Source organism: Lepisma saccharinum, chromosome 12 (assembly GCF_977018435.1).
Source record: "Lepisma saccharinum chromosome 12, izLepSacc3.1, whole genome shotgun sequence".
NCBI classification, from domain to species: Eukaryota; Metazoa; Arthropoda; class Insecta; order Zygentoma; family Lepismatidae; genus Lepisma; species Lepisma saccharinum.
This window is the reverse complement of record NC_139240.1, coordinates 26448173-26470915: the sequence shown is the minus strand read 5'-3', so window position 1 is coordinate 26470915 and position 22743 is coordinate 26448173. Positions and strand designations below refer to the sequence as shown.

Below are 22743 nucleotides of genomic sequence, written 5' to 3'. Positions count from 1 at the left end.
TCTTTTTGTGGTATTTATGTGTCTATAAGGTGTGTGTGTTTGGTTTGTGTTTTGTGCTGCAGTAAGTTTTATGCATTGTGCCTCATGGTCTGAAAAGCCAGTACTAATTGTATTGACACTGTATACAAATAAGTTGGTGTTTAAGAAAACCTGATCAATTGCTGTTTTTGAAGTTGATGTGATTCGTGTGGGTACTCTCACAACTGCTGTCAGATTGTGAGCTTTCATGAATATTTCTACCTCATGTTCTATTTTTTGACTCAGGAAATCAATGTTAAAATCTCCTATTAGTATGGATTTGATTTTTCTTTTGGAATAAGCATCTAATATTACATCTAGTTTCCTAGTAAAGTTGTTGATATTACTGTCGGGTGTTCTGTATACACAAATTAATACTAGCCTAAGTGGTGGAAATTCAACTATGGAACTTTCAAATTCATTTTCCTCATTCAGGTAGTTGAATTGTTTGCTCCCTTTTGCCTTAATGTTATTTTTTATGAATATGCATGACCCACCCCTGATTTTATTTTCTCTGGAGAAACTGGTTGCTAGGGTAAAATTTGGAAAGTTTATGTAGTTAAGATCATCTTTTCGCAGCCAGTGTTCTGTCAGACAAATTACATCAATGTTACATAATTCATTTTGCATAAATATTTCTAAATTAAGCTTTTTTGCTGTGGTAAGGCCTTGTATGTTTTGATGAAATATATTTAATGTGTTTTCTTTTGCATTTACTTTTTTATCATGAGTACCTTTCCCTTCTTTTGTTTTTTTATCATCACTCTTGTCACTAGGTTCTACAATAAAAAATCTTCATGAAATTTTTGTGGTACACGTTTTTCCCTTCTTGACAGTCTTAGAGCTCCGTCACTTGTATTCGCAACTTCAGATGTTTCATTTTTTTCCGGTAGTTTGTCACTCACTTCATCTTTACGGTGGAGCACATTACACAAAGATTCTTCACTCACCTTTTTGGTAGTGTTGTTTGTTACCTTTTCCCTTTCAACTGCATCTTTTTCAGTTATCTTCTCGAGATGATTTTCACTATTCAGCACTTGCACTAGGATTGTTTCCTTCTCCTTTCCAATAGATTGAGGTGCAGGGAGGACTATGGTAACATTGCTGTTTTGTGGAGATGAATTGTTCAGCAGTAAGCAGAGTTTATTACACAGAACGTCTTTGCCTCTTCTGTTCAGATGCTGACCATGCGTAGTATGCCCATCTGTACCAATGTCGTTTACACTCAACATTTTTACTGTGGGGAAGAATTTGCACACTTTCGAGATTTTTGAGTTAACCATTTCAATTTCCATGTTTACACAAGAGGTTGGAATGAGATCATACCTATGTGGGATTCCTGTAACAATGACGTTTGTGTTTTGTACACTTTCGAGGCACTTTTTTAGTACTGGTATCACATTTTTTGCCTCGTTTTTGGCGACATCGTTTGATCCACCCATTATGATTACACAGTCTTTGCTTCCGTAGTTTTTGCACATGGAAGCCGCTGATTTCACTACTTCATTCAGTGGAGCTCCTGGTTTAGTGTATCCAGTTATTTTGCACTATTTCGCCTAAAATTAAGACCTTGCATTTGAACTCTTTATTTGGGTTAATTTGTTTTGCTTTTCGAGTTTACCAGTTTCGTTACCATTTTCTTTTTTGCTTGGCACCGTTAAGTTGACAGATTTTGTTGTTGAAGGGTTAGCTTCTGCATTGTATAGTACCTCATATGGATTTCGATGTATAAATTGGTTTGATACCTTGTAGTTTTGTCCGTTTGTGCTGGTACAGTGGGATCCATGAGCATTACCGTGCAAATTGACCATGACTATTATCATTAATATTTCTCATAAATTCTGTGTGTTTTTAAGTAATTAATTTTTATGTATGCTTGTGCAGAAATTGTCAACATCTTGTTTTGAGTTTTATTTTAATTCTTGAAGATCTTATTGGGTAAAATAAAGTGCATGAACATGGTGATTGACAATTTGCACGGTAATACTCATGGATCCCACTGTACGCATTAGTGTTTTTTTGCTTACATTACCCTTGGCTACTTCTGTCCACACATTTTCCCCTTTTTTCGTTTTTAGCAGTTCAAGTTTGTCTGTTTCAAGCAGTTTTATGATTTCGTCTTTAGACGACAGCTCCAGTTTCAGTCTTTCCATTTCTCGTATCATTCTGTTGCAATTTTTGTCTGACGTTGGAATACAAGGTAGCAAGACTGTTGTGCGACAAGGAAGACCCGTCGTATACAAGCTTCCCATGAGGCAATCCTTGTTTTATATTTTTCACTGAAATATGATACTTTTGTGATAGTTTAGTTTAAAACAATGAGACCCAAATTACTGAATAGAATTTTTTATAAGCACACAGAAATAGGGGAGGATTACCATAATTTATGTCGGCTTTGCTTGACAAACACTAGTTCGAAACTGAACATCTGCCTAGATGAAGGACAAAGACGAGATATTCAAGGGAAAATATTAAATTGTCTATCCCTCATTGTGAGTATATTTTATTATTTGTAAGCATTACTTTTCATTTATTAGTTCATGAAGCTTCTTTCAGTGTGGATAATATATACCTTTACCAATGTTTTGGGGGCTCACCTAGCCTTTGGCAAACCTTTGGAATAAAGGCGGCCAGAGTGTGTTGCTGATCACATCACATCCGAAATGCCCGAGATCTGGAATATGCAGGGCACTGCGCCCTGCCTTTGAGGCACGATGCTAAATGCACGGGGAACATTTCCTTATCTAACCTTGCCAATATTTGGGGTTCGGTACACAACAATCCATTACCGCATTGGGCCCAAGTTCTTTTTGTTTTATTGCGATTTCATTATGTTACGAATGCAATTTTTACATGGCTCGATTTCGATGTACGTCTGTTAACACATACTGCGGAGTTTTAGCGATTACGTAAGGTTTTGTTCAATATAGGCTTTCGTGGTTAGGTTAGGTTCCCTTAGCATTAAAATAAAGTCCCTAAATGCATTCTACTAAGTTTCCGATTTACTTCTACATACATTCCCACGCTTCTACGATATTTACTGTCGCTTGTCAACGGAGAATATCTTGTCCATAAAAAGTGCGTAAGGTAATTTTCAAGTTTTTTTTTCAACATAAATTTTTTCGAGTCCACACAGTGCTCATTACGGTGTTGGTAACATTATAGTATGGGGGAAACGGATTCCTTCAAATTTACAGGAGAAAGTACTTACGGAAATCATTTTCTGTATTGTTGTGGAAGTTCGTGAATGTAGTTTTGATACATTTTGATGCGAAAACATGTCGTTTTCTGCGAAAATCTCTGTCCGACATGCTATTTCTGCTGCCGCCATTTGCTTTCTGCACGAGAGTACAATGTTCCGTGTGTTAAGATGACACAACCCCATAGTCAGTGTTTCAGCCTCACCGTGTTTTCACTAGAACATGACGTTTCGTGTATTTTTTTTTTAACTGTGCTTGCCTAACCTAACCTAACCTTACGGAAAATGGTTTTTGGGGCTAACGTGAATGGTTTTTGGGGCTAACGTGAATGGTTTGTGGGGCTAACGTCAATGGTTTGCGACATATTAGCATAATTTCAAATCTGGGCACGAAAGTAGGTATTTTCCGGTGAACGAGGTTGCAACACCTCATAAATCGACAAAACACTTGCACAACGTGCCCTGAACCAGTACACTATCGCCCGCCATAATGTGTTACAGAAACGAAATAACAAGTAACAGTAAGTACTCGTAAATCTAAGAAATAGGCATTGAGATGCATTATTTCACTTTAGGAAATGTTCCACATTCCAAAATAGTACGTTAGCAATGTAAAAAAGTCTGAAATATATGATTCATAGGTGTTTCCCCCATACTATAATGGTACCCTCATTACTTTAGGGAAGGTTCAAATTTCGTGTGACAATGATTTCCAAAATTCTACGATAATTAGTCTTTCTGCTAGGAAAAATCATGGTAAATATCCGATATCGCCCGAACAGATTTCTTCAAATTTACAGGAGAAACTACTTACTGAAATCAGTTTCTGTAGGATTGTCGAAGTTCTTGGAGGTATTTTCGGTAAAAGTTTCATAGATTGGAGACATTAAAATCGCATATTTTGTGTTTCACATGGTTCGTACTTACCAATTGTGTATTGTGGAACATAGTTCGAGGTGCCATTATGCTTTTTACACGAAAACAAATGCAATTTTTCACATTCAGAGTGCTTTTTTTTATTCCTTTCTTCGCTTCCGGAACACACATTATGGTGGGCACATCTTGACTCACGTGGTTATGCAGTGTTTCAAACTTCTTCACCAAAAAATACCTACTATCGTGTTCGTCACCAGTGGAAATTATACATTATGCACGGGTAGCTGACGGATAGCCCCACAAACCATTTCCAAAAAGGTTAGGTTAGATTTGGTTGGGTTAGGCAAGCATAGTAAAAAAAAAAAGGGGGTTGAAACACTGACGGTGGCTGACGTCATCAAACGTACGCAGCATCCGGTTGTTGTAGGGCAAGCAAATGAAAGCAACATCAATTGTGCGTTACTGTGATATTTCTCTTGAAAAATGCATGATTTCCCGGTTAAATATATTCCAGATGAAAGAAAATACCTAGACGAACGTTGTAAACCTTTGAAAAACTCATTTCCGTAACTAGTTTCTTGTGTAAAATTGAAGAAATGTGTCTCAGATGTATGAAACTGTTACCGTATTTTCTTTCGCGGAAACTGAAAACTTTACCATAGAATGCTGCAGAACAAGAAATAATCGCTTTTTACGTAAGGAACTTGCATTTTCTGTATCATTATGCCGTTGTTTCCATTATGTATGTGCAGATGGCGTGAGCATCGAAAGTCACACGTTCTCGCCATTGTTTCCAAACGTGTCTTTTTTTTACGAGATTTTTTTTAACTATGCTTACCTAACCCATCTATGGGGCTATCGTGAATGTTTTTTTGGGCTATCCGTCAATGGTTTGTGACAACATAATGAACACGAAAGTAGGTATTTTTTGGTTAAGAAAGTTGAAGCACTGCATACCGACTCCAAATCGACAAAACACAATCAGACACCCAATGATCCATGACGAGTGCACGCCATATTGTCTGTTACCCAAGCAGAACAAGGAAGACAAATAATGACTTGTAATATGAAAAGTTGACACTATTTTATAGAAAAAGCCATAACCTCACCTTAAAGAATCTTCCGCAATGCAGAATAGGTAAGTATCAATGCTAAAATTAAATAAATAAACGAGTGAGAGGTGTTCGGGCGTTATCGGATATTTACCAAAATCATAAAACAATTCGAACCGTTACCGGTGCAGACACCAAATACACTACTTGACTTCAAATCAACGAACTAGACGACTCGGTGTTGCTCCGTGCAACCAACTAGACGCTACGGTGCAAACAGAGTCAAATCTAGTCAAAAAGTGCAGCCAACTAAATGGGGCTATAGAAATATATGGAAGCTAAAAATCATTCTCCAGAAAATATGCATTAAATAATCAGTCAGTAAGATTCTATGACATAGAAACCAGGGTAAAAATTTGGAATTCTCCGGACACCTATAACTTCTTCTTTTGACATTCGTACTTACCTATCTGCTTCGCGGACAATTCTTTAAGGTGTATTCAAGTTCTTTTAATAAAAGTAATTGTAATTTTTCACATTACGAGTACTTCTTTCTTGTAGTCTTTTCGCTTGCCTGAGACACAATATGGCGCATACACCTTCCTAGGTAATTGCACGTCGTGCTTGTGTTTTGTTGATTTTCATTCGTTATGCAGTGTTTCAACCTTCGGAACCCAAGATATACCCGTGAAAAAAGCTCATCTGATCTAATTTTTTTAAAAAGTTTTTCACATTGTTTTACGAAGAAAATTGTAATGATTCGTGGGGCTATCCATGAATGGTTTTTGGGGCTATCTGCCCCGGAATCGGTGGGAAATTTGAACTAAAAAATTATTTTCATTTGAAATTTTTGAGTCCAAATTTCCCACAGATTCCCGTCTCCGCCCCTGGGGTAATTGACCTACCGCTACCGCGGCCCTGCCTCAGCTCCGGCTCCCTGGCTTTCTCTATAGAGTTCCTGTTAAAAGCATGTTAGAAATTGGCCGCAAATGGGCCCCAAACTTGTAAATTTGAAGAAATCTTTTTCCTGTTCAAATCTACACGGAACTCTTTTAAAACGTAACTTCCCACGTCCCTGGACTCTCTTTGAACACGCATATACCCACAGCCCATTCCTTCAAACGAGTAGCTTACATTCACTGCCACATTTTGGACATTCCTTCCCTTTCTTCAAGATCCCATCTTCAATTAAAAAATCCACTGGATGTTCCACACCCGGTACAAATTTCACCTCGCATCCACGACACATCATATTTCTAACTTTCGTTGCAAACACAGACAGTTCGAAACACTGGATACCCAATGAACATGAGCAAAACACAATCATGACGCGTGGTGTTGTACGAAAGTGTATGCACCAAAGGCTGTTCTCCGTCGGAGAATTAATTTTCAACAAAGAACATGAATTTCCGCTATCATACATTCCCACATCACACAAAACACCTTCCACATGTTAGACAATGCTACAGGAACTTATTACCGTAAGTAGTTTTTTCTGTAAAAATGAAGAAATCTGTCCGGGGAATATCAGATTATAATTTGACAAGTTTAAAAACAAGACGCTGCAAATAGCTGTTGCACAGCTCACACCACATTTCCCCACTCCATTCTTCGCAGCGACGTTGGTTCGCAGTGTTGCAACCTGGAAGGATCGGAATGGTCTGAGGATTTCCAACAAAATTTGTATTCGCTTTTTCCTGGGCTGTTTTCTACATGTCGATGTACAGAACTTCAGCTCACCTTTCGCCAACTACTCTTTTCCTTCTTTTAAAACTAGAACTCCCCGATGGCACTGTGGTAGCATCGTCGCCTTGTAATCAAGGGATCCCGGGTTCGATTCCCGGTGGAGGCACATAGTGGTTCAGATCAAACTTTAAACTGTACATCCAGTCCCGATTACCCTTACTGTGCATAAAGTGGACTTAAAACAACAAATTAATCCAATTCAATTCTTTTAAATCTTGAGAAACTATCCATTTAGATATTCCTTCTGATTTCGCAAATATTTTGCAACATTGTAAACAATTTCTCTGGCCTGTCCTCTAAGGAGCTTTCCAGAGCAGATTGTGGATTTCGTTGGACCCGGCATGATTTTATTTTTGCATTTCAAAAATATGCATCCAAGAGTAAAGAGCAAGAACATTTCAGTGTTTAAAAAAAAACACAGGCAAGCGTGTTATCAGATTGCCTTCTCATAGTGATTGCTGTACGATAAACAAAAGAACCCCCACCCCACTCAGCTTTAAAAAACACCAGGCCACTGTTCGATGTTGCATTCAGAAAATGAAGTCATTTGCCCAGTATTTTCTCTTTGTTACAAACGTTAACTCGCGTGCGTAATACTACAGTTTATGATCCACGCACCGCACGCATTTTCAAAGACTGGATTAAATCAAATGAACCATTGATAAACTGATATGAGCCGGTACTGACAATCTACACAGTAAAAATAGTTTGTCATATTGTTTTAGCTTAATTTTGCTGAGCTGGCACCACTCGTAGTCTCAAGGCCAGACTAGTACGTATAAGAGTGGTGCGGAGGATGACATAATAGGAAGTGCTCCACAGCGATCTGTGCATATCGGGACTTAACTTGTCAGGCTATAGTACCGAAACGAGGTCACATTTTTGTTATAGTGAAACCAACATTTTTCACTGGGTGGTTTATTTTCTTTTGTATTTTAAGATATATCCATTTGCTATAACCCTATCTACAGCAAAAGTAACCACAAGTAATTGGAGTATCGAAGTCGGACATTTGATATGCAATTTGTAATAAATATCCTACCTTTGGGGTAGGCAAATAACATTTTCATAAAAACCTATTATTTACCTACACAGTTTGTATATACACATGCTCCAACCCTACTTATGAATTCAATTTTCTCCATCTCAGGTTACAGAGGATGACAGTTTGCCAAAGTTTGTGTGCTATTTGTGTGTAGACAAGCTAGAAGATTTCCAGGATTTTCACAGCATGTGTCATGAATCTGAAGACTTTCTCAAGGAATACCTGTCGTCTGCAGAAAAGAGGCACAAGAGGAAGTCGAGTGTTAAGGTAAAGATAATTTTATACTTGAAAAAATGGTGGCATGTGTAAAAGTAAGTCATACTTGTTCATGGTGTGGTAATACATAGATGCATTTTTAAAAATTAAAATTTTTATACCTGCTATTGCTAAGAATGGAATCATGTATTCTTTCGTGAAGGCCCATAGTGAAAGTGGTATGTGAGTTTCTGGGCTCTTGTGTATAAGATTGTTTTTTTATTACTCTATTCTCCTCAATGTTTTGAATAGCAATGCATTTTTGTGGTTGTAAGAGGTGACCCTTTCCAAAGACATCCAAATTACAACCTCGCCTACGGATAGCAGACTCTGGTCTGCATTGTTGCAGACTAACGATTCACTAGCACTTGAGCCAGTATAATCCTCTGTAGGAATTGTGTTGTGTCGTCCATGTGTGTTTGCGATGTTCTTCATCCACTTCATCGTATCACCATTCATCCTCATCTTCGCAATTAACCAAAAGGGGCAGAAACCTGAAGTAAAATAAATCAAATCTTTCATTCATTCATTTTTGTATGCAACATGGACGTCATTGTAAACTATTTGAAATTACATTCAGAATGAAATATACCTAGTCATATCATAAATTCTTTTACAAAGTTAATAATGAACTACAGGCACAGTGAGCAAGCTAATGTATCAATATTTGGATGTTACAAAGGTACAAGTCTTATCAACACAGAGCACCAATCACTGTTCAAAATGGCCACCTCTGGCCTTCACACAGGCCCGAAGTTTCTGAGGCCAGTCATCTAACGCAGCATGTATCGTCTTGAGGGGAAAGTCCACCACTGTCTTTACAAGAGAATGCTTGAGACTCGCAAGGTTTGGATGCCTGTTCATACAGACCATGCCACCAAAATGGACCACAACCTATAGTCCAATGGGCTGGGGTCGGGGCTGCTGGAGGGCCAATCAGCCGGAGCAATGAAATCAGGCTCATTCCTCTGAAGCCACTCGTGTGTGGTCTTTGCCTTGTGGGCCGGTGCTGAGTCCTGCTGGAAGCTCCACGGCTGATTGTTGAACATGGTGGGGTCAACGATTTCACAAGTGGCTCCAACACTATCGCTTGGTACACTTTTGCAGTGTTTTCACACCATGTTCACAGAAGTGGTGGTCAGTTGTTGTGCCATCATACGAAACCCCCCACCAAACCATCACTGAGGCAGGATGATGGCCTCGGAGGATCCGTGGCATGTTTTCACGAGCTTCCTGGGATGTCTAGGCATAAACATAGTTGTTTTTACGATTGTAAGACACTTTAATCGTGAAGATTTTTTTGTCCGTGAAAAGGATTCTCCTGTGGCCACCATTTGCGTAATGCTGAAGGAGTCTTTTTGTTTTCTGCTCCCTCTGGACCTTAAGCTGTGGAGGGAGGAAGTGAGCAGTACCTCACCAATAAGCTTACTTCGTAGCATACGCAACATCAAAAGTTTCGAAATGTTCAGCTCTCGAGCCATCACTGCTTGTTTCCTGACAGGATTTCGTTGAATCCGCGCCGCCACTGTTTTCACAAATTTCTTTCTCCTCTCACTGCAAGGTCTACCTTTCGCGGGGCAGTCCTCAATTGTCCCTGTGTCACAGTATCTGTTGATGGTCCGATGCACTAACATCCTGCTGATATTCAGCTTTTTCAGGGTGTTGAAAATGTCCAATGGTGATTTGCCAACTTTGTGCAGTGCGATTACTGCCACATGGTTCTCGTATACACCCCACTCCATTCGATTCACAGTGAAGTTCACCTTTCCGCTACCACAGCCAAACACACAATGATACTGGTTGTTGTTTGATCCAACATTGCGGGGTCCCTGTCTAAACTTTGTAACAGAATGTATGATATGACTAGGTATATATAAATAACCTGAACTAAATATTGCAATATTTAAAAATATGATTTAAAATTCAATGACGTGCATAAATATTTTACTTAAAATGTATGTGTCACTGCACTCATCATAATAAAATAGTAATAAATGTCATACCTGGAGTGGATAATAAAAATGCCATATTCAGAGTTCAATCTTCTAACAAGGGTCTTCCCCAGGAACTTTGTAAAACAAGGAAATTAAAAGGCCAAGTTGGAGAAGGACAAAGGCAGTCTTGTGTTAAAACTTTCCTGATAGAGATCTTTGTTTAGAAGATTAAACACTGAACTTTCTTTTTATGAACCGCTCCCAGTATGTCTTGCATTGTATGTAACAAGATCGGATAGCAAACAGTGGAACCCTAATTTGAATTTCTTAATTTTATTTTTTCCCACCTTTTAAGTTCTATACTACTGTCCCCCGAGGATGTTTATTCTAAGTTACACTGTAAATACAATAACTGTTATGCATTTTCTGACATTGAGCAGCATGAAAAGTTCATATAAAGCACAGACTCAATGAACCACAGAAGTTATTAACCAATTAATGTGCCGACCAGCCCATGCTGTTTCTTATCCTATTAACACATCTATTATATGAATAGCTGGCCCCCGTGGCAGAGTGGTTAGCACATCGTACTATGATGCCAGGTGTCCCGGGTTCGAATCCTGTCCTAGGCATCAGCATCAATGTCATCATATCATCATTCATCCCCATCTTCGCAATCAGCCACAGGAAAGTAAAGTAAAATAAATCAGATCAATCACTTATTAAATGGATGTTTTTGAACCTGCAAATGTATTTTCGACTAGCCATTTTTCTTGAAATTTCTGCACAGTGCCAGAGAAAGTTGTCTATTGTGAAATATGTGAGATCATTTTTAAGAAAGTTATTACATGCTCATAACTGACTACTTATATTATTGTGGAGGATGAAATTATTGCATAGTCTTTGGCCAAATGTAGCTCATATTGCCAAAAGTTCTGGCAATAATATAATGCTGTCAGCAGAAACATTTTTCTAGGGATGGGACAAGTTAATTGGTACACTATTAATATTGGCCAATGTAGGCATATCGGTTTATTGATAAAATTACCGATAATTTTACTGCATCCAATGTATCTATAAATATCTAATAATGTATTGCAATATTCTGCCATTTTGTTATAATTTTTATGGGATATAAACATACAATCTCCATACTTTTGTTGCACCTTCTTTTGCATTGCAGTCATGTGGTAGCACACACTTATTAAGGAGATAATGAAGCATTTAGATTCTTCAAGGATCATTTAAGATTTTATATGGAATCAGTCGAACATTTGTTATCAGCATTGGTAATTTTCATATTGACTCCTTCCTAATTTTTCTATATATCACTGAAGTACCAACCTATGATGTGCACTATGTCATTGACATCACTGTAGTGGGTCTTCTAGCACTTCCGAACCTCATTACTCAACCAGTGGGCCCACTAAATTTGCACCATGACTCCTTGGGCTATGGTGCAGCACAATCGGATGTCTACCAAGAAGTTTTTTCATTTCTGACATAACACTGGACATATCCAGAAAGTTACTGTAATACCCACTGTTCACAGTGACAAAGGAGAATGAAATGTTGCTGGGTGCTTGTCAGAACTTTCGCAGTGTTGGCAAATTAGTATGGGGAACCAATGTTGGATATCGAAGTGCTTCATCACCACAAGCCTGCACAAGTCCTTTGTGACACTTTGCAGCATTTCTTCACATACAATTTGAATTTTGATGTACAGATTTAGTTCTTTTCATTTCAACATTATTTAAGAGTGCACTACTCAATAAGGCTACAGTCAGCATAGTGCTACCACCACATGTCACTCTGAGGAAATTTGACATGTCATGTGTAGAGGCAGGTATAAGGTCATTATCGGATTCCGTGATTCATTGTTGCTACCAGTGGTAAGTGGTGGGCATTTTGTTAATCACTTTTTTTAAGTGCTCTCTTGTTTTTTGTTACATTAAGGCTTGATTCACATCTACGCTCAAGCAACACTCAGGTCACTCTCCTGTAACGCTCTGCTCACAGCCAGGGGTGGTCCCTCTGATAAAACATCAATATTCACAAAATTATTCGAACGGACTGTGTAAAACATTGTAATACTCCAAAAACTGAACCTGCTTTGCAACACAAGGAAAATGCCTCATTAACCCTTAGTACGCCGCACGGTCTGACAAAAGTAAGCCCAGTGTCGCCGAGGCTTTGAGCGGGAAATTTGAATTCGTATACATAATGGAGAAAAATCGTAACAACTCTGGCACTATGGGACCAATCTACTTCGGATAACTTTTGTTTTGCAGGCAATACATCGGTGCATGCAACCATGTAAAATTTGGATGTCCCAACCGTGGGGGGGTTACGGGCGGGGGCTGCATCCCCCCAATTTCAATGAAAAAATCATAAAAATATGGAGTTTGCCCCCTCTTCTCCAGCTACTTTGGGGAGAAAACCGGAACTTTTGCTTTTTTTTTTCAAAGAATGGACCTTCCGCAACAGAGTGAAACTTGATTCATGTTCGTGGGTGCAATACAATTTGAATAATAAGGCAAAACGTAAAACTCTAGCGAATTTTAGCCAATTTGCATATTATTCATAAAATTGTTATAACTGACACTATGGGACCAATCTACTTCGGATAACTTTTGTTTTGCAGGCAGAACATCAGTGCATGCAACCATGTAAAATTTGGATGCCCCAACCGTGGGGGGGGGGGGGGGGCTTACGGGCAGGGGCTGCATCCCCCCAATTTCAATGAAAAAATCATAAAAATATGGAGTTTGCCCCCTCTTCTCCAGCTATTTTGGGGAGAAAACCGGAACTTTTGCTTTTTTTAAAAAAGAATGGACCTTCTACAACAGAATGAAACTTGATTCATGTTCGTGGGTGCAATACAATTTGAATAATAAGGCAAAACGTAAAACTCTAGCGAATTTTAGCCAATTTGCATATTATTCATAAAATTGTTATAATTGACACAATGGGACCAATCTACTTCGGATAACTTTTGTTTTGCAGGCAGAACATCAGTGCATGCAACCATGTAAAATTTGGATGCCCCAACTGTGGGGGGGTGGGGGGTTACGGGCAGGGGCTGCATCCCCCAAATTTCAATGAAAAAATCATAAAAATATGTAGTTTGCCCCCTCTTCTCCAGCTGCTTTGGGGAGAAACCCCGAACTTTTGCTTTTTTCGTTCACACTTGCATCTTGTGTAGCTACTGTGAATCTATTTCTCCCTTTTGACTCGGCTCTTTGTGGAAATATGTCCGGAAGGAAACGTTTGTGCGTTAGGGAAATCGATGAGCTGTTATATGATACGAAGTGTTTATGGTGAGGCGTTTGTTAGTCCTAACAGAGGAGGGACGGAGCCTTTGCAATCCTTTCTTTTGTCTATACTTCTGGATAGACGCACGCTTTAGACTCATGCTTTTGGCCTCTGGCTATCGTCAAGCTTCATTGCATTTCTAACATAGAGGCGACAGAAAGCTGACAATGCCAGACCTCATCCAATCCCCTCTCTCCTTCCCCTACACCCTAATCCCCGCCACTACTTCAGCTCGATCACCAGGTCTAAACACAAAGAAGAATATGTGCCTTATCAGTACTAAATCACAGCGTTGGAAGCTTGGAGGAAAACAGCATCGTAAATACCAAGCATTTATTGTGTCTGTCAACTGAAGAGCGAACACGTGTTTGGGTGAGCCCAAACACGTGACATATTCCGAGAAAGGAGGGGGTGGGGGGATTTGGAATTTTCGAAACATGATTGCAAAACATGTTCCCGAACGAACTGTCAGTGTTTCAACCTCAATATACATATATAAGTGTGGCAAACCCTCGATAATTGTATCTAAAGCTGTTTGTAACATATGTCTTACAGCGGCTACAAGGGACATACTTTTTTTTGTAACATATGTGTTACGGCGGCAAACTAAGGGTTAAGCAATCAATGTGCCGTTCTTAAGTTGATAAGTTCAGCATGGGACTATATTTTCAATAATGCTGATGGAATAATTCAACGATGTTCGTTAAATGACAATGACTCCTTACCACAAGAATATAATTATTCTTTAGTTGCTTGTGTAACCACACATGTATGTCTTTCCAGTGACTTATTGCAAGGGTTGGTAGGGCCCCCTCGATGGTGCAGTTGTAGAGTCCTCACATTGTAATCAAGGGGTAGAGGCACATAATGGTTTGGATATCTCTTTAAATTGTGGGTCCAGTCCCAATTAGCCTTACTGTGCATAAAGTGGATTTAAAGCAACAAATCAAAATTAAAAAAATAAAATTATTGCAATGGTTGGCTATTGTACTTGACCCAATAAAATAAACTTATTGCGTGAGGCAGATTCACGTGAACCAAAAATAGCCCAAAAAAAATTAATTTACCTCAAAATGACAAAAATGTATTCACTTGTTTAAATTTTTGATTCATCGAAAAGTTTGTTAAGTAGTTTAGTTTGTGTTTTAAGTCCACTTTATGCACAGTAAACTAATCAGGACTGAACCTACAGTTTAAAATTGAATCCGAACCCCTATGTGCCTCCACCGGGTATCGAACGTGGGACCCTTTGATTACAAGGCAACAATGTTACCACTGTGCCATCAGGGAGGCATCGTTTGTTAAGGGGGATTCTCAAATTCGGTTTTCACGAAATCGAGAAAAATAATATGTGACTGAAAAAACTGTACAGTTTGTGAAGATAATTACTTTTAACACGTTGCATGTTTTAGGCTGTCTCAATAGTATAAAAGTAAAAGTTATTTGTTGCAAATAATACTACTTGCCCGGAGATATTGTAATCTACATAGGCATCATGCCAGCATTATACTTATTTTAGCATGTTTTGGGCTCTGATTTGGGACTGGTTGTAACTGTTTGCATATATGCAGTTTACCGCCACACAAGCGGTCATTCTTCAATCTGGTCACAAACTACACAAGCTGGAAACATTGTTAGGATGCAATGGCGACACCAACCCTGCCTGTTTATGACCTGCGAGGGGTGGAAATGCCACTCCCTCAAAATTCCTAGAAACATCGAAATGCTCGGTTCCTATATTGACATCCACTATAGGCAACATCTGCTGCCTAATAGGTAGCCATAGTCAAGGTGAAGTGATCAGCATGAGACTCCAGCCAGTACTCCTTCCCCCAGATTCACCAGAGACTCTTTGATTAGAGGTTTGGTGATCATTGGAGCTGGGATGTTGCTTGAAAACTCCCACCTGAGATCACTCACTCCGAGAATCAACTACACTTTCTGTAAAAACAACCCATGCACCCTTGTAACTCAGTCCCATAATTGCTGTAGAGAATGGGTTCCCAGAGTACATTGTGCTGCATGACGGCGTACTCTAGCAGACAAAATATCAACTTCTACATCAGTGTGTGTGTTCATTGTAACATCTGGTGTAGAAAAAAATATTACTGAGGAGTCATGATACTGACTCCTTCATACCAAGCAAATGCAAACAAATAAAGAGTGCAGATGCAATCTTATGTCGTGGAGGATAAATGTTATCCTTCATTCACCGTTGAGGTGTGCCTGGGAACACTGAAGCAGCCTTTCTTTGTTGATGGCTTCTAAGCTGCACAATTAGGATAGTGATTTCTGTAGGAAGAGGGAAGGGTTGTTTTATATATGAAAAGGCAATATCATAAAATTTATGTACGTTACGGTTGTATTTCAGAAGCATTCTGCATCCTCGTCTCGTGGTAGTGAAGAAACTGTGCCTGCTCCAGTATGTGATACAGGTTTCCCTCTTCCAGAAGTGACAACAATAAAGTCTGAAATGGAAAGTGTTGATTCATTAGTTTGTGAACAATCATCTCTGGAGAATGTTTGGCTTCCGGACGAGTCATGTGTCAAGACTGAAACCAAATCATTCGAAGATCCTCCTAATGTTGACATCAATTTATCCAGTCAGTACATTGATGAAACTTTAGTTGATAAAGTTGAAAGTGAGAGTGATGAAAAATTGATGCATTTTGAAGGCACAAGTGAGGAAGCTCCTAGTGAACAGAATGTTTCTGAAAGGGAAGGATTTTATCCATATGACAGTAAACAATTTGTGGAGAAAATGCCAGCTGAGGATAGTGACAATGGTGCATTAGTATTTAGTGATGATGAGGACAGGAAGAAGAATGCAGTGATCACCGAAGAAGTGGAAGGCCAAGGGACGGATCCTGGAGAAAGGTAGGTGAAGGAAATTTTAGTACAAGGATTGAAACTGAACATGACAGTACTAAAGTTCAAAATTGGACCTTATTACGTACGAGTTACAATGCAATTAATTTATTGAATACTGTCACCAATGCTGCAGTGGTAGTGGGTTATTCCTAGAGGCACATATTTTTGGTAAATAAAAAAGCAAAATTTCGGTACAAAAACTGAGCCAATTTTGGGTTCAAAATCGGTAAATAAAATAAGATATCGGTGTTATAGCAGTGAAAAATGGATGAAAAGTGGTATATGAAAAGACATATTGGTTTTAAAATTGTGAATATAATCCTAAATTTGATTTAAAAACTACACTTATTCCACAGAATTAACATTTCACTTCTAATAGCACATTTACGTAGTTATCAGAGTATTAAGTTTATTTCTGTGTAAAGGAGTTCATTTTTGCTTCTCCAATATTAACAGCAGAATTAATCAATTTTCCGGGAATTGCATAACTCTCAGGATAATTCAGACCTCAGAAGGTCTCGCTTCGGTGAATAAACCCTGAATTTCGTGTTTGAGTTAATTTCGCTTTTTGCAGTTCATTTCGCATTATTTCGTGACAAAATATGGTCACAATGCATCTCACACCTTTCAAAAACATGAAAAATTAACACTACATTGTATTTTTTCAAATTTCGTTTTTTCGTTAAAAACGAAATATGCATGCCCCTAGTTATTCCATACAAGATCATCCAGGTATACACCCCACCATCTCAGATTTGGATGAAATTTGGTGTGTGATATCTGTGGATAAATATAATAACCCATTTTTTTTCGTTTTAGGAATATTAACTCTAGTTTGAAATTTATAGTTCTTTAAAATTTTCTGCCATTTGATGGAATTTTTTGTGAATTTACATCCTCTACTTCACATTGCTTAAAAGTTTCAGACCCAATTATTAACATGAAAGTTTGAAATTTATCATAATACTTAATCAAAATTTTATGGGGATTTCAAATATCACATAAAATGTAATCATATGTCTCCAAATGCTTGCAATGTGAAAAAGTGTGGTGTTTAATATGAACATATTTGCCTCTGTAACTTTTCTATTAATTTTTACAAACTTGGACTAATTCCCATCAGTGTTGGCTATTTTGCCTCTTTTTTGTATAAACAAAATACAACTGTGTGGTTTGCTGTTTATACAGATATTCAAGTTTGTAAAATATAGACCATTGTGAACCACACAATGAAATGCATGGTTTTTACTAAGCACAAGTAGAAGCACCTGTTCAACCATATTCTGGAAGTATGTACGTGGGTCATTCCACGTCAAATCAACGAAAATAAATGCACTTTTCAGATTCATGTCAAGTAATTCAAATAAAATTTACATGATTGTCTCTACCCATGAAATGATGACAATAAATATTTTTTTCAGATTTTTCAGTTGCTCAGTTTTTTTTGTGTAAAAAAGTTGAAAAATTGCAAAAAGTAAGGTTCAGGTAATTACAAATAATCATTTTTCTCAGCTCCTATAAAAGCTAGAGTTCAATTTGGTTTCGTTTTAAAGCTCTTGGAATGGGCTATCATATATGTCACTTGGCAAGGTTTTGTGACATTAATAGTTCATAGTTCAAGGTCACCAAAAAAATTATATGACCCCGTATATATCCAAAAGTATATTTTTTAAAAATCTGGAAAAAAAAATTGCTTACTAATGTGTTTTACATGTGGTAAACATTTCATAATTGTATTGCAATGGGATCATGGTGAAATAAAATAATGAACTTGTACCTACTCACCACTTGACTGCAATTTGTATTCCTTCCGAGGATATTTACAGAAGAATTACACAGTGTACACTTCTTTTTAACAACTTCTGGTTAGCATTTCCACTTCTTGCTTTGAAAGGATGTAAACTCTTCCTGTTGGATTTACCCTGGGGTCTACTATTGAAATAACATCACTCCTATCGGATGGAAGGTGAAGGTCCATGAGGATGTAAGAACATCTTCACTGTTTGATGTTCCTCATCCGAGTCTAAAACACACCCTAATAGCCATTGTCGCATCATATCTGCAGATCAAGAACCCAACCATTTCTGTGATTTCATGATCACCATCAAAAGTTGTTTTGCTTTCTACTCTTGAGTTGTTAAAGAATGAAAACGCCCTCACTTGCATCTGATTCATGTTCAGTGGAACAAAGGAGTGTGGTTTCTTGTCTGAGTACCTGGTATAGTTCTTGCTGTCATTGTCGTGAGTTTCAAAGCCTCTTCTCCTTTATGCTGTTCAATTATACTGTACTGGAAATGTATCGACTCAATGTGTCCATTTGGCCAGTCATACAACTGTTGTGGAGTCATGATCTGGTCATTGTAGGTCATTTGAAGACTGGCTTTAGCTGCAAGTCCTTTAACAGTCCCACCCACACCATCACATGCACTTCTGCCATGTGGTGTGGCAAAAGGATGCCACTCTGATTTGATCCCAAAGTCTGATTCATGGTAACAGAGGTTGAGAAAATTGAGCCTGTTTTTATACGGAGAGGCAACACCATCACCGTAAAATAGATCAGGCTTGGTTTTGTGGTAAAATGAGACTGCTTGAAACCAATTAGGTATTTCTGGAAAAGGTGCACCGCTATTGTGTAATGAGTGAGGCAGTCAGAAATGATGACAAGAGATGTATGCATCAATGTTTTTATTGTTGAATCTTGGAAATAGATTGGGAAGGGGTGAACTGTTGCCTGTGCATTGTTCCAGTGGAAACCTTGGGCTGCATCCTGGAGAATGAATGAGTAGTTCTCAGCGAAGTCGCAGATTACAAGATATCCACCTTCTTTCAGAGATTGCTTCAGATGGGTGAGGTAACTGGACTGTTGACTAGCAAAAAATGAGTATTGAAGAAGTTTTGGCAGTTTTTCAAAAAGTATACTGATGAATTCTTCAGTAGGTTTGACTAATGTCTCAAGAGATGTTCTTTTTTCAACTTGTATCCACTGTTTGTAGGTGATGTTTTGAATGCAGTTGAGCTCGAAAGCTTCTTCAATCTTCCCTTGACTTCTTCAAACCCAGAACAGATTTTGCAATCTCCAAAGTAGCAAGCTTCAGTTGGATTAGCACACACTACATACATCATAATATCTTTGTAAGACTTAAATGGTCTATCACCTTCCATCAGTTCTTTCATCCTACGATGCATAACCATAAGTTTAGGTTTTGGTGCATTGTACATACACAAACACTGTGGGTTCCACTTGCACCTGCAAGAACACACTACTTAGGACTGAGTTCACCAAACTTGGAAAATCCTATTTTCAGCAGTGGATATATCTGTTTCTGCTGCTTCAAAATCTAAAGTTTTACCAGGTTTAGGATCCGGACATGACATGACACCTTTTTCTTTAACCAGGCTTTTAGCTTTCCTTGCAATGTAGTCTGATACTCCAAATTCATCTTGAATGTCTTTCAAAGTCCAGCTTTTAGGGAGCATTTTCAATATTTGCATCCTGATGCTCTTATCATCTGTAGTATTAAATTTTTCCTTCAATTGGTTGAAAATTTCACGGTCAGAGGAGAGAGGAATAGCATCTGAATCTATGTTCAATACTCTGCTTTTGAACACTGCTGCTGCTTTCTTAAGCTTTTGCTGAGGGTATTTCTTCTCACATAATCATCTTTTCTGAATATGTGTTTCATTAAAAGCAATCAAACTTTTGTTCGGAGCATTTAGAGCTTCATCTTTTTCTGGGGTACACAAAGGATCTAATTGTTGAAATTCTTCAACAGAACTTGATTCTAAATTTTGTAACCTTGTTTAAGAAAAGTAAATGTTTGCGCCAAGTTCTTGTTTACAGTTCTTAAGTTTTTCTTGAAGGAATTATGACTTGACTTTTCAAATGGATTGCAACAGTACATTTTTCTTGAAGCTGTTGAAGTTGATGGTTCCATGCTGGTCACTGAACTCTGGTCGAAGGCAGTGATAAACTAAGTCGTTTTTCTCCAAATCTGTAAACAGAAAGGTAGAGCTAAAACAAAGATCCTGTTGGGCAGTACACCACTGAACCTTCTGTTCCAAGAGATGATCACAGACGGAATGTTGCTTGTCTGAACAGGATGAAACATGCATTCTTTTGCTGACACTAGGAGTGCATGTCATGACATGCTACCTCATCAAGTGACAGTCACCCACTCCTAAATGTTAATTATATTGTATTTTTATATTGTTTCGAACTAAAAGGAAGACTGGGAGGGGAGGGTTTTCATTGATTGAATCTCAATTAACAATTGCCACAGAGGGGAAAAAATTGCAATATTCAGCTGTACCTAATTGTTTCAAAATTATTTTTTAATATGATCCCATTGCAATCCCATTATGAAATGTTACCACATGTACAACACATTAGTAAGCAAAAAATATTTTTTTCAGATTTTTTTTTTGGATATAGGACAAGGTCGTCATAATTTTTTTTGGTGACCTTGAATTATGTCACAAAACCTTGCCAAGTGACATATCACATGAAAGCCCATTCCAAGAGCTTTAAAATGGAACCAAATTGAACTCTATCTCTTATAGGAGCTGAGAAAAATGATTTTTTGTAATTACCCACACCTTACTTTTTGCAATTTTTTTGACTTTTTACATCCTACACAAAAAGCTGAGCAACTGAAAAATCTTATTTTTTTTTGTATCACTATAGATATAATCAATCCATTCTCTGAATTTTGTTGAAATTGGTGACGGTCAAGTTGTGTGGCTTGTTGATTTGACATTGAATGGCCCACATACTTTTTTTTATAGAATAATCCATTTATAGAATGATTTCAGAGGGAAGTCAGCATACCACAACCGACAGTGTGGCATATTTTGTGAAAGTGACTATTGAATTATTTGGAGTAGTAAGCTCAACTAAGTCCCCCCCCTCCCCCGAACGTTTCTTAAGAGCATGAGGAATGATTTCGACAAGGCTCTTTCGTGTACATTTGTCTGTGAACTGGGGCATCCACTCTCATGCCCCACTATTGCTCCGGCCCACATAGACCAACTTTTGCCCTTAGTATACATTTTGCATGCGACGTGATATTGTTAAATTGGCTGCGTTACCCAACCCCCTTCTTACCTCTTCAGCTACTTTTTTATTGTGCCGTAGCTGACATGAAGATGACATAATGTTGTTATCCCGGAATCATTTATTTTCGATTTCATATGACCATCGGTGGATTTGATGGGTGATGTTACCAGATCTAGATGCACCTCCCACCCCTTTAACACCTAAAATTACCCTAGGAGGCACTTTATCCAACCTTTGTAAAACTAGCTCCTTGAAAGTCAGTTTTAACTCCCTTTAAGGTGGAATTTAGCTGTTTTATGCACATCAGTATTGGCAACACTGCCACGATTTTCATAGAAGGCAAGGAGAAATGCATTGCACTTGTGGGAGTATTATTTTATTGTTTCTCTTGGGAATAATAAACTTGGATGGCATAGAAAAATATATCAATGAAGGAAAACAGATTGAGGATCTAATTGACAGCAGAAAAGTCAAAACTTCCATTTGATTAGCCGTAACTTGAAGTTGTCATGAGAAATACATGGGATTCTGAAAATTGTTATTAATCATATTTTCAAATATCGTGTCTACCTTAATAATCAACATAAAGAAAAACATGGGGAGGAATTCATACTTTCTCATACACTGTGTTTCTTGAAGTAGTAGTAGTAGTAGTAGCAGTGCTCATTCGGACGATATTGAAATAAATGTATAACCAGTTTGAAACTGTAACTTTTATCCTTAAGCTGTTTACAATTGTTGATGTCACAAATATTTAAAGCACTAATTTACAACTCTTTCTGACAATCCCCACTTCTTAATTTGGTTTTTGGCTAGTTTTATTTGAGCTAGGTTTCTATGAAAGAATCCAGATGGTAAAATCTGTGTTGAGTCCATCCAGACCAATGCTGAGTGCCATTGAAGACAGCATTAAATTTACTGAAAGATAATAAAATAAAATTCGTGATTATTTGCACCCTGTCCCTTATTATAAAAATAATATGGCAATTGTTAAAATACCTTTTACAATTATCCTCGGTTAATATTCTTTTTGATTGTTCAAGGATTTTCCATCAAATCTCGACCCCTTCTTCCTCTTTCACAGAATTTCTTGTTCAAATTCTGCCACTCCAGTCTCAGCAAGCATTACGGAAAAGTTTTTGATATCCTTTCATCATAAACCAGGAAGACAAAATTTTGTGAGATTTTTACACCGTAATATCAGCCTACCATTCCTAAAGTAGTAGAGCTTTTTGATATATAAAAGCTGACCTAAATTATTACTGTCATGTTCATTTACAATCTGACATTTGAGGTTTCTTATGTTTTTTTTGTCTCTTGTTTGATGTGTGTAGCTTGAAAAGAGTGAATAGGATTTCCAGGTGTGGCTGCAGTGC

The 22743-nt window shown here is 37.9% G+C and overlaps 1 protein-coding gene across 1 annotated transcript in view; it reads left to right on the top strand.

Moving 5' to 3' along the window:
• Window positions 1-2100: 2100 nt before the first annotated feature.
• LOC145996280 (uncharacterized) overlaps window positions 2101-22743 on the top strand; it is a 247159-nt gene continuing 226516 nt past the window's right edge. The window contains exons 1-3 of the mRNA XM_083132708.1: window positions 2101-2510; window positions 8042-8203; window positions 15812-16317. Coding sequence (XP_082988834.1) covers window positions 2337-2510; window positions 8042-8203; window positions 15812-16317 — 842 coding nt within the window. The 5' untranslated portion in view covers window positions 2101-2336. The remainder of the gene's footprint in view (window positions 2511-8041; window positions 8204-15811; window positions 16318-22743) is intronic.